This window comes from Protopterus annectens, chromosome 4.part1, assembly GCF_019279795.1.
Source record: "Protopterus annectens isolate FY-2018-M chromosome 4.part1, PAN1.0, whole genome shotgun sequence".
In the NCBI taxonomy this organism is placed as follows: Eukaryota; Metazoa; Chordata; order Ceratodontiformes; family Protopteridae; genus Protopterus; species Protopterus annectens.
In genome coordinates this window covers 466,934,179-466,948,130 of record NC_056734.1, presented here as the reverse complement: position 1 = coordinate 466,948,130, position 13,952 = coordinate 466,934,179, and the positions used below count along the sequence as shown (strand labels likewise).

The window sequence follows — 13,952 nt, the reverse complement described above, 5'->3', positions numbered from 1 at the left end:
TAATATATACATATATATATATATTTATGAACAAACATAACCATTGTAAAAAACATAATAAATTAAAATAATGAATTGATAACAAAGTCATTGTTCATTGAATAATGCAATGCATGAACATGATACTAAGATGATGCAATGTGTGTATGATTATTTATAACCTCATAAGTACATACAAATACCCCCATGGACTATCCACCTTTATATATATATATGATGTTCCTTATTCAATAATTTAACACTAATAATCTATGAACATATAATAATTCATAAAGAAATATTATTGCAGTTTATGTGCAAGTGATTGAATAAACATGAAATATACATAAATATACTCTTATACCTACTACTTTCCCTTGTGTAAGAATTATTTTCTGAAATTATAATAATTTTTTTCTCCCCCCATTTATTTATTTAGTTAGTTATGTATTAAACTAAACTAAAATTAACCTTTAACCGGTAGTGTACAAGACTAACTTAACACCTACCCTTAATATGATTTTTCATAAGGATAGGTTTGATTGTACAGTATTCATTGAGTCCCGGCCAATTGTGGGCATTCAACAGGATCTGCCATTTTAACTCCTGTATGTCTAGATCATATTTAGTAATTCTTCCTTGTACATCATAAAGTAATTGTTCAATTATACAAAATTTGAATTTATGATCAGTATGTGATTTGATATGTCTCACTAAGGCATTGGTGGTTTTCATATGCTTTATATCCAATACATGTTCTTTTATTCTACTCCTGAACTTCCTACTTGTTTTGCCTATATAAAAGGCTCTACACTGTTGACATAATGCTACATAAATCACATTGGAAGTATGACAGTTGAAATGTCCTTTAATATTTATGTTGTTAAAATTGATTTTAATTTTATCCTGTGTATCCTGTAAATACTTACATGTTGTACATCTTCCACATCTAAAATTTCCAATTGGTCTATTATTATTATATTGTTGTACTTTAGTGTTATGTTCAAAGAATTCTTTGAAAGACACATCCTTTTTGTACACAAACTTGATAGGTCCTTGAAATATTGGTGCTGTTATATATTCACTAATATACAAATTCCAATTCCTAATAATAATATTCTTAATTATTGGGGTACAATCATCATATACTGAAATGTATAGGGGTATCTGATCCTTATTTTCATACTGAGTTTTATTTATATTATTATCATAACCATAACTTAAAATGGCTTGATATATTCCTACCCATCTCTTATTTTTCACTTCTTGTTTGATTGTTTCACATAGGATTTCTGGATATCCCCTGCTTAAAAACATACTTTGCATAAATTCCAATTCATCATAAAATTCCATCTCCTCACTAATCATCCTGGCTGCCCTGACCATCTGACCCTTTACAACACCCTTCTTTTGATGGTCAGGGTGCCAGCTGTCATAGTGAAGATAGGAGTTGGAAAAAGTTGGTTTTCTATGTATATTGGACTTTAAGTATCCCCTATGTTTATCAAAAGTTAACTCCACATCCAAATATGATATACTTTCATAGCCAATATGATGTGTAAATTTCAAGAATCGGACGTTTTGATTTATATATTCAAGAAATATTTTTAATGATACCTCATCGGTGTCCCATATTATAAAGATATCATCCAAAAATCTAGTGTGTGTTTTAATGTATTGTTTAAATGGACTATTGAAAATATAGTTGTACTCCCAATATGTCATTATTAAATTAGCATACATGGGGGCACATGCTGCCCCCATTGCCACTCCATCAGTTTGCTTGTAGTAATTTCCTTCATAATACAAATAGTTGTTATGTAGTACTATTTCCATTAGACCTATCAGGGTATTAATCTTGGTTTGGTCAAATGTTTTTGATTCAAAAAGTTGTTCTTCTAACCAAATCAACCCTATATCGTGGGGTATTGATGTGAAAAGATTACAAACATCTATAGTAACCATAATATCTCCATCCTTCATTTTAACTTGATTCAACATATTAAGGAAGTCCCAGGAGTCTTTGGTGATGTATGGGAATTTAGACATACTTAATTTAAAGTGACTATCTAGATATTGACTGATAAAACATGTTTTATTCCTCTTCCCATCCACAATAGGTCTGAATTGTAAATTATTCAGACCCTTGTGGATTTTTGGAATTCCAAATATTCCACTAATGACCGGAAAGTCATTAGTCAAATATTTGTGTTCGTCCTCTGTCAGTTCACCTTGCATTAACATGTCTTCTAATCTATTATCAATTCTTTTGTGAGCAATATTAATTTCATTTAGACTTATTTCAGAATAAGATTTACCTAACAACATGGTAGTCATATAAGAAACATAATCCCCTGTGTCAGTTATAACAACTCCACTGCCTTTATCAGGCCTCATTATTCTAATGTCTTTTATATTTAATATATGTTGAAATATTTCTTCATCACTTTCTGTCATATTACTATGTATAGGATTATTATATTGTTTGAAAAAATCCCTAATGTCCATTTCGGCCCGTTTTTCAAAATTAATTATTTTATCATTCATAGGGGGATTAAAAATACTAGGTTTACTCAAATCAATTTCTGTATAGTTCTTCCTGTTGTCCTGTACACTACCTTGAAAAATTAATTTCAAATTTAATTTTCTACTAAATAATTTCAAATTAATAATTGAGTTCACTAGTCTCCCCTTACGACAAGGTACAAAATTATATCCTCGTGAAAGTAAATTAGCATGTTTACTGTTAAATACATATTTAGAATAGTTGAATATTTTATAATCCCCATTGGTATTGGTAATAATACTTGGGTTACTTAAAGGTTCTTTATCAATTAATTCTAAATTGTCATCTGATGTACATGTATCTTCTTTGTTCAAATACTTATCAATATTTAAATCAATATTGAAATTAATAGGAATATAAAGTTCATCTCTTAAAGAGTTGATGTTATTCTCATTCATACCATCATTGGTGATGTTTTCACCTGTGTTTTCAATGTAACTATTCGGTATATTAGAAGAAGAACAAATAGTTTCAGGGTATTCATATATTGTCAAGTCCAATAATGCTTGATCATCTTGTCGTAACATGCCTGAGTCTAATTGTATATCTCCCTGACAGTTTATAACACTTAACTCTTCAACTATTTTCTGGGCGGTAAAGTCACTCTCATTCTTAACACAATTATATTCTTTAATATTGCCATGGTTGACATGATTCTTCGTACCACACTGAATACAATCATGCCCCGTCTGCCCGTGTGAATTGTTTACCATATCACATGTCTTATATATTATATGATCATTAAATGTATTAATATAATTCACTCTATTATCTACTTGCTCAGCATTACCATCATGAAATTGACTGTCCCCAGCCATATCATTACTAATTAATGCTCGTTGCATACAAGGCTGTAAAACATTAAAAACATTAACGTGTCCCAAACCTTGTTCACAAATGCCATGTTCGTGCTGAACCAAATCTTGTGTTATTGTATGTTGATATAAGTCCACAATCGGTGCAGCGATAGCATAGTCTATGTCCGTGGTGTAATCCGCGTTGATGTCAATACAGTATACGGATGGTTTCCTCATTTCCGACTCTTCCATCCGGCTTTCGCGTTGTTTACCGCTAAAAAAACTCTTTTTGGTCTCGCCCCTGTGTTTCTGTAATCATCCTCTCCATAGTTTTTTCCCCGATTGTAGAGCCTTTCCGAACGCCTTACCATTTCTGCGTTGTTCTGTTCATGGGGGCCATGTTGTTGCTGTTCCTCATTATCGGAAGTGATGTCATACACTTCCTGTCTTTGTCGGGTACGTTCCGTTTGTATCTCATCACCATGGTTATTATATTTGTGTTGAAGATAGGTGCATATTTAGGTTTAGACTTAAAAATGACCGTCCAGGTCACACTTCGAGCATGTATATTGTGGGTTACAGCTGTTAGTAAAAGCATGGATCCTCATTATTACAATGGGAATCTTATCTACTGTATAGTAAAGGATGTCTGCTGAATTATTAGAGTTTCAAATAACACTACTGAATAATATTTGTATTTTGTTTGAAAGGATCCTTCCAGTCTGTATCACAAGGATTAGTTTTTTTTTTATCTACTCCCAAAACACTGTCACACAATGTATTACAGTATTAGTCCCATAAAAGTTAACATCTTGAAGAATTGATGTAAAGCTCTTCATTGTAGACAAATGCATATTTAGGTTTAGACTAACATGTAAGTACCTACCCTGGTTGCACTTGCAACATACACACAGTGGCGGTTGTAGTGAAAAAGTACGGATTCATTTCATTACAATGAGAATCATTTTATCTGTATGTGTAGGATGTGTGCTGAAGTACCAGAGTAAAGTTTCACAAACACTACTGAATATTGTTTGAAGATGATCCTTCCTCTTTGTATAATGAGTACTGATGAAATCCCAAACTACTGTATCACAAAATATTATGACATTTACCCCACAAAGTTAATGTCTTAAAACACTGACTTAAAGAATTCTTTTGCAGGGAAAATCCCCTTCCACTCCCAAACTACTGCTTCTCAGTATGCTAAGTCTGAGGTTACACAGTCTTGGTGCTAACCGCTGCACCACCGTGGCCGCCTTACACAAAACAGTTCTGCAGTCCCTAAATATCTGCCATACTGACTGAGCATTTATTTCATGTAAATAAGTATGTCCAGCAATGATCCCATTGCACCATAGTTCCACCCCTTTTAGTTCACCACACCCTTTCCTGTTGGCCCCACCCATTCAGCTGTCTTCTGCAGCCCCCCTTTGATTTGAAGTCACCAGCCGCCACTGTGCATATCACATGATATGCACATCTCTATAGCTATTTTTTTTTTTGTATTGCACCAGCTAGGCCTTGGCATATTCAAAGTTGTATACCAAGTGTACTACATCTCCCATTTTCTAGTTACAAAATAAGTTGATTTTATAGACTTTCTGGAAGGCAGCACATCACAGTCATCATTTTAAATGGGTCTTAATGCCGGATTAAGCATGTCAAGAGCTTTTTTATATCAAATAAGATTTTTTTTTGTAAACGTGGAAGATAAAGATAGCACTAAATAAAACCTGAAAGGTTGCAATTATTAATCTGTCTTGAACTCTTCTCATATATCCATATAGTTTCTTCCATAATCTTCTAAATTTCAATAACTAAATAAAGTAGTTGGTTCACTGCAGACCCCTGATCTTACTTTTCAGATAATGCTTGCAGCATTTTTCTTGGCCTTATTTTGACAGGCCTATCACTGTAATTCTTGACTATCACAGTTCTCCCAGTCTATTTTCTTGCAACAAAATCTGTCATCTCACTCATTTGTTCACCTTCCTTGTATTTTGATGCATTTGGTTTATATAAATATATGTGATATATGCAATGCCACTTTCATCACAAGCAATCTCTTATTCTTTTACAAAGCACTAGTTTTGGCTTACAGAATTTACATTTGCCTTTGCATTGTTCAGATCTCCAGTAGAGCTGCAGAGAGTGTAATTTTTATTGACTATAATCTGATCTGAAGTACCCAATCAACTGCTAAGCTGTAACCATGCAAGGGTCTGATCCATGAAAATTTGCAGTCTCCCTTACCATGCCTATGGAGCAGCAATTACTTTTTTTTTCATATTATAGTAATCAAGAGATTCTATGCTGGTTGTACTGCTGTTGGATGGAGGGAGGTGATATCACTGCATACTTTTGGGTCAGTGTTTGTTTGTGTTAACTTGTTTGTATGTATTGTTGTCAGTTCCTGATGTATATTTAAATGTATTTAATTATATGAATATTTCTAAGATTTTTATTAATTGGAAGGGTACTGCTGCCATACAGCTAGGCATGGTAAGCAGAGAAAACCTTAATAGGAACTTTGTGGACTTGGACAGTGTGGTAACTGTGAAACATCCACGGTTGTAGCTCCATAGAGTTGGGGCCCTGTACACATTGTACTGTACCAATCACATATTTGTGAATTGTGGAAAATAAAGGGTTGTATAATATTCATATCTACTGTGTACCTAGATTCTCACAGGTATGCAGTATTACGCTACTAAGTTTGAGTTTGTCCATTGAAAGAATTGTGAAAGTCACAGGTTTGCACAGAATACCAGCCCTACACAATTGCAGTTATTGATTATGGATGCGGGTGGGTGGGAGGAAGAGGGCTATGTTCATGTGGTATCTAAAGAAGAAAGAGAAAAGGACCCCATTGTGCTACAGGTGACATTTGCTTGCATTTACATAGCCTTCATGTCAAGAAAGCCAGACAGTCGCCTGGTGGGAGAGGATATATATGCAGAACAAATACTACATGCTCGTACTAGTTTTAAAGAACCATGGGAAATGTCAACATAATGCTCAACTTCCAAACATTAAAATTCATAGCATTGGCCTTTACAAATCATAGCATAGGGTCAGAAAGAGTAGCACTTTCTAATTTTTCAAAATAGAAGGCCTTTATATACCAGACCCTATATGGTCAATGATAGTGATGCTGAATCAGCTTAGTTTATGTATTTAATAAAGTATGTTCTCATAAAAAGGTCTTATGGAATAGCATAAATCTAAGAAGAACAAGGGTAAATCTAAGGGTCAAAATTATAGTGCTATGCCTAAACCATACCAGTTGACAGGTGAGAATGGTAATCTCAAAACAGAATGAAAAATACTGTCTTAGATGAAAATAAAAAACTCTGCAGAGGACAAATTTTACAACTACATTGCATATTTCAATTAGTTTAGAATTCTGCTTATATGTGACACAATTATAATTCTTCTACATTTCATCAATCACCAGAAGTGACAATTTTTTGTATAAGCCTATACTAATGAATTGTATTATATAATTAGTGAATTAAATCAAATATAGTGACCGTAGAGGGCATAGTAAACTATAGACTACAAACTGGAGGTAAAGCTCTTAGAAAATTTGGATGGTTATGAATAGTTAGTTACTTGTTTCTAAAATAAATAGTACTGAACCTTCCAATCAAAATCATTCAGAACCACATGTCAACAGCCGCAATGGTACCCCATCACACAAAGGAACAACAATATTAATGTACCTCAACAGTGACTTCAGATCATACAGTTGTGGTAGGCAATTCAATTATTCCATTTACAGACAGCACTCATCACATTCGGTAAAGAATCAATGAGTGTGGACTGTCTTTCCTGGAGCAAAACGTAAAAATTTGCCAAGCACAATAAAAACACACACACACACGCACATGCACACACACACATGCGCACACACGCACACATGCACACACGCACACACACAGTTCAAGCAGTGGTAAATGATAATGACATTTAGACCATCCACGACAGATTCAAGTTGGTATGGCTACACTTTCCACTTCATTCTGTGAGTCACCACATTATAGAGACAAAATAATTGGATTCAACATTTGGCTATGTAGTCAGTGGCTATCATGCAATTCAGCTTGCACATGTATTCGTATAGATATGAGGTGTTCTAGCCTATTTTACAGATGATAGTCTCTCCTTATCTGTCAAGATGTATATATTCCTCCAGTATATGTTCTGGACAAGGGAAAAAACAGACTGAGATCAAAAACTGGTATCTAAACAGTTATACAATGTGAGGGTAGCTCTTCCTAATGAGAGAAACATGAACTATATAATGTGGAAACTATAGGCTTTCCTGTCCATGGAGGGAACAAAGGGTTGCATTTCCACTGAAATTTAGTTTGGACAGAATTTTGGCAAAGCGGCTAACATTGCTGCATCACAGCATTTGGCTTACAAGTGTGCATTCGGCATGTGTGTGTGTGTGTGTGTGTGTGTGTGTGTGTGTGTGTGTGTGTGTGTGTGTGTGTGTGTATACATGTTCACATGTGCATGTGTGCATTTATGTGCATGAACGTAAACCCATTCTATAGTACACTGATATTCCACGCAGGATTATTTTGTCTGCTTTATGCTAAATAAGTGCCAGCTTTTGCTCTGTCTTAACCATCGCACCGAAACATATAAAGTGTTTCAGAGAATGAATGAATGAAACTTGATTTAAAGAGCAGTGAATGACTCCTCATATTCACATTTATATTCATGAAACAGTTGAATCTTTATACATAAAGCATATGGATGATGATTTTCTCAATGATTATCCTTTCCTCAGAATTAGTCAAGCAGAAACAATTGTTTTTATGAGTAAGTGAACTTTGTTTCAGTATTATAAATCTTGTACCCATATCCACATTAATGCTTCAGAGAAGTCTTTAAATAATAAACCTTATTTTGAAGGTGATTGGTCATAAAAAGCATAGTCAAGGATGTTCTTTGTTATCATTACTGAGGATATACGCTAGTTACCTTCAAATTACTGGCTTCGGTTAAATACATATATAAACTTTCCATATTTTACAGGCAGGTACATCTTCCTATTCATAAACAATAAGTGTATATACATTTATATTGTCCTGTAAATGAATAAAATAACTGTTGTAAAGTCAGTATTAAAACACAAAACTTACATAACATTTATAATAAAATGTGGTATCAAATGGAAATCCCATTGGCATCTCTATTATTGGAGAAACAAAGTCCTTTGTTCTTATTGTTGCTCTTAGATCTCCGAATGATGGACCATAGTCATACAGACGTTTCTCTGAAAAGCATTAAAACTAAATTTTAAAATATGTTTAAACCAATGCATTAGTCAAAAGTTGCAATGCTTAAGTATGACTTGTAATGGTTAGCCATATTTCAGCTTCTATAAAGGGATACATAACATTTTAGAAGCCATAGACAATGCCTTTTATCTGTAACTGCTTATGTGAGTAAATCCATGGTTACTCTCGCATTACTGTGTGTTCTGTTTCAGCTTGACTTGACACAGTTCCCATCATCTACATCTGAAAAAAAGGTGAGTTAGGGTTTGGCTGATTTCTGCTTGGAATACATGATAAAGAGAGAAAGGCAGAGAGAGAGAACAGATAACACAGAGGACGATGATCGAGTCTTCAATCTTTACCACATTGTTATGTGTCTGAGACATGGATGCCTAGAAATTCACCTAGAGAATGAAGCTCACGAAGTGAATCTTGGAATCCATGTTAAGAACACATAATTTTAAGAGATGAAGAAGGCACATACTCCCAACAATGTTCAAATGGCCCCAAAATGTGGAACTATTTTAGAAATGATGAGACAGAGATTGGAGATAGCCTATAGACCCCCATATTGACCATATAACTGGCCTGCAGAAGGCATTTAAGCCCCCCAACATGAGTTTCTTGATGATTCTTCTTATAGACAAAATAACAAAAGCATCCTAGGAAAGCCCAGATGTGCTGACACCTTTATCAAAGAGACCGGACAAGATCCTTTGGCTACCAAAAGACTGGAATTGTTGGACTGTGACTCCCAAAACAGATTCCCTTGTGGCTGTTGTTAATTTTAAAAAGGGTCTGATCTCACAGAGCCTTTCTTTTCATCCACTGGAGGGAGAATCAATGCCTATGGGCAGATTTAGGAAACATGATTACACGTCTTCCACTTGCTCTGTGCCTGCCGTGACACATTTATTGCATACGGCTAGACCATAGCAACAGCTAGAGGACAAAATGCATCAGTCACTGGAACATTTCCTGGATGGACAGCTAAGGAAGAGGTACGGTTACAGATGGAAACTGTATTAACTGTTTCCAAATCCACAATAGCATCGTAATAGCAAATAATTAACTTTTGAGAGAAAAATTCCACAAATATAGCAATTATGTAGAAGGAGATCTGTGTCGTTTGTCAGATGTGACTAGCCTGAGCACATGGCAAATGAGACAGAAAGTCTATCCACAGTCATGTGTAAAAGGAAAGGGGTTAGTAGCCTGGAAAAGATTCAAAATTACAAGATCCACATCCTTGAGTACTTAACTTATGCACAAAAGCAAAGCTCACAATTTCTTCCAGTGCAAATAATTTAAATGATAAATGGCACACCATTATAACCACACAGTCCAAAGCATGTACCAGCACATACAAAGTCAGCCATAATTATACCTACTAAGATGCCCAAGTGATCTGCTGGACATGACTAGAGAGCTCCATATGTAATATGACACCTAGAATTCAAAACATGCTTCTGTTGCAGCAAATACTGGTATCCAAGTAAAGAGTGCACATAAACAGAGGGATGACACTAGCATGTCATTTAGGGTATCCATCACAAACTCTGGTTTACTCAGTGTTTGGCAGGATCATACTCTGATCAAACCTGTCTCATCCATTATGAGAGGTTGGTAATCAGGCATGTGTATCCCAGTACAAAGATAATGTTAATTTTGCTATACAGCTTTGCACCTTGCATATCTATGAAATGTTATGTTGGCCACAGCTCCACTGACATGCAAGCTACAGTGTGACCACCATCACAGTAAGAACATACTGTGCAGCATTAACAGAATAATAATGGTTACAGTGCTGTCAGAGACAATTACAATGCACTCCTTCACCTCTTTCCATTGTAATACTAACCCCTTCACCTACATCTTGTACATGTATTAACCCCACCAACAAACTCACACACACACGCACATTCACATGCACACACACACACACACACACACACACACACACACACACACACACACACACACACACACACACACACACACACACACACACATTCACACGTGCACACACACACACACACATTCACACGTGCACACACACACACACACACACACACACACACACATATTATATATATATCTATATCTATATATATATATCTATATATATATATATATATATATATATATATATATATATATATATACAGATAAACACAATTATATTTTCGATTTAACAAGAAAAAAAAAGATTCACAGATTGCTATTTAAGTACTCAGTGTGCTGCTAAAATGTATGAACTGCTGAGCAGTACTGTACATTTCCCTGGGTTGTGTAAGTTATGTACTGTCATGACTCTGAATCTGTTTATGAATTACACTTTTAACAGTACCATGCACCCCACAAGATCCTCAATGTATTCTGTATAAATTCTTGGCCTTGCCTATGAATGCTAGTTCTCAAATCACATAGATAATGCAGCAAATAGTCTCCTCTTAACAACTCCCATTGCTTTTCCAGCAATCCACCAACCTCACTAATTAACAGTCAATGATATTAGCCTTTTGTTTCCACACAGCTATTGTCCAGCAAGAGTGCATATTTTCTATTTCTTTGTTAAATCTGATTATGCATTTATCACTCCATTAGATTCCTTGTTTTACATATGTCAAGAGTTTTATCAAGCATAGCATTTCCAATATAAAATTGTTTGTGTTTTTTACATTTTAATAAATATCGTCACATAAATTTGTTTATCAGCAGTAGTATTTAATCAACCAATAATATCAACTGATTCTGAGCATGTAGTCATATCCTAGTTACAGACATAAACTGTACTAATTCAGAGAATGCTTATTCAGTGCACATACCAAGGAAAAGCTTTATAGGTTCATAGGTAGGTACTAGGCTATTGGCCCAAGGGCCTATGTAAGCCTAGCCAACAAAGTTCCCTGGCTTACGCCACCCAAGAAAGTTATTTTCCTGTACCACTGACGAGCAGAGACACAAGTGATCTCCGGGGTGTATTTCCTATTTCCCATCCACTCATCAAGATTTTTCTTGAAGAGTGCTAATGAAGAACTTTGCTTGACATAGATGGGTGGCCTGTTCCAGAGTATGGGAAGTCTCTGGGAGAGGAATCAATCCCTCCAGCATGTCCTGTTTATTGTGGTGACAAGGTTTAGGTCCCTAGAGCGTGTAGCTCAGAGGGATTGGGATTTCTTTATGTATAGCATGTCCAACAGCTCTGGGTTTGCAGTCTTTATTACATGCTCCAGGTACAGTGCATGTTGTGATTTAACTGTAAATGCAACATAACATGCAGCTTGGCTCACTCATCATCTCTGGTGTAGAAGTCAATGGACCAGTGGAACCTTCATAGCTATTAAAATTCATTAAACATTGGGTAGCAAGGGGTACCAAGGGAGTGGTGTAGACATGCCAAGATACTTGGTTGGAGGTAACACTGATGGAATTGTTACATATCCGGCAGCCACAACACTAACAATTGAAAGGATTACAGAATATTATAGCTAGCTGCTGCTGTAGTGTGCAATGGAAAATAACTTAAGGCTGCCTTATAGAAGTCTTAGACTCTTAACTACAGGCTCCACAACTCTGAAAAATAAACTGCGATTAGAATACAAATATTACAAAATGTCCCTCAAAGCTTGTTTGTATCTATCTATCTATATACATATCTATATATATATATATATATATATATATATATATATATATATATATATATATATATATATATACATCTCTCTCTCTCTCTCTCTCTCTCTCTCTCTATATATATATATATATATATATATATATATATATATATAAAAGTTTGCTATCACTTTAACGAAGTGCAGGGTATCGAGATGCACATTTTCAAATTGCAGTTTTCAAATGTGCAAAAAAACAAACCAAAAGTGATCGACTCCACAACAGCAAGTGCTAATGTGAATTCATTGTTGTGAGGTTAATATTCTGCATGGAGGTCTCACTACAGTGGGGATCGGGATATGTACCCATTTCCTCACTATAGGGCAATCTCGGAGTTTGTATATATAATTAGCAGGGGGTGTGGGGGTGCAGGGGGACTTACCCCCCTGCAAAATATTAGTTGGACATGTCTGGATGGTAAGGTACACTGGGTAATGAAGACTACATTGAATATAGACTTGTCGACATTACTGCTTTCGTCTTTGTGCTTACCCGATGTTTTCATTTTCAGGTTTATTTTTCCAGTAAGTCATTACTCAATGGAATGCCTTTCAGGGTTTTGATAGTAAACCTATATATATATATATATATATATATATATATATATATATATAATGTAAATATATATATATATATATATATATATATATATATACATGCATACATACATACACACTAATTCTGCGCATGCCTGCACACACACACACACACACACACACACACACACACACACACACACACACACACACACACACACACACACACACACACACACACACACACACACACACACACACACACACACACACACTCACACCATTTAAGGATTGCAGTTTTGATATTCAGTATTTCAGCAGTAGTTCGGGGACTAGAACTCATAGGTGGGCAGGAGGGGAGGTGTAGCAAGCTCACCAGCTCTTTTTCAGACTACATCTTAGCGCAAAAGGGGTGGGACAAAACTGGATTGTACCTTTAAAGTAAGAAGAAAGGGTGGAGGGGTATCACAGATACAGAAGAGGTGTTAGGTACATAAGCAGTACAAAACAATAAAAAGTATACAGAAAATAGTAGTGGAAATATCAAAAGTAACTCATAGCATGGCTATATAGTATTACTGTGAAGTGCAAGGAAACTTAGGTCTGCAGTCAGACTAAGAATGGATACTGATGGTAACAAAGAAGTACGGACCTGTGACTCAAAGGAGTGGGACATGGATATGCCCAGTTATGGATTATTCAGGAATGGAAGAGTATGAAGGAATGGTGATGATGTAGCAATTTACATAAAGAAGCTCATCAAATGTGACTTTTAGGAGAAGGAAGAACACCACCCCAAGAAGGAGGCAAAGGAACAGAAAGGATCAGAACCCAGAGTAAACACTCCAGTAGTCCAGGCAGATGAAGGTAGGAATACTGGACTGATAGTGTATTAGGCCAATATTTTACCAAGGGAGAATAGTGAGAGACTGGACTACAGAATAAATGAATGTGGGTGGGAGGAAGAGGGCTATGTTCATGTGGTATCTAAATCTGGGATTGAATTCATAGGGATCTAAACCTACCAGAAACTGACTAAAAGAATCCATGCTGCATCACAGAAGAAGCTTGATTTGACTGATGTCTGGACCATAAT

At 35.4% G+C, this 13,952-nt stretch overlaps 1 protein-coding gene across 1 annotated transcript in view; it reads right to left on the bottom strand.

Annotated features, from left to right (window-relative positions):
* The window catches only part of LOC122801228 (mucin-like protein), a 471,963-nt gene that overhangs the window by 241,191 nt on the left and 216,820 nt on the right, over positions 1-13,952 (bottom strand). The window contains exon 9 of the mRNA XM_044070781.1: positions 8,505-8,638. Within this exon, the coding sequence (XP_043926716.1) occupies positions 8,505-8,638 (134 nt within the window). The remainder of the gene's footprint in view (positions 1-8,504; positions 8,639-13,952) is intronic.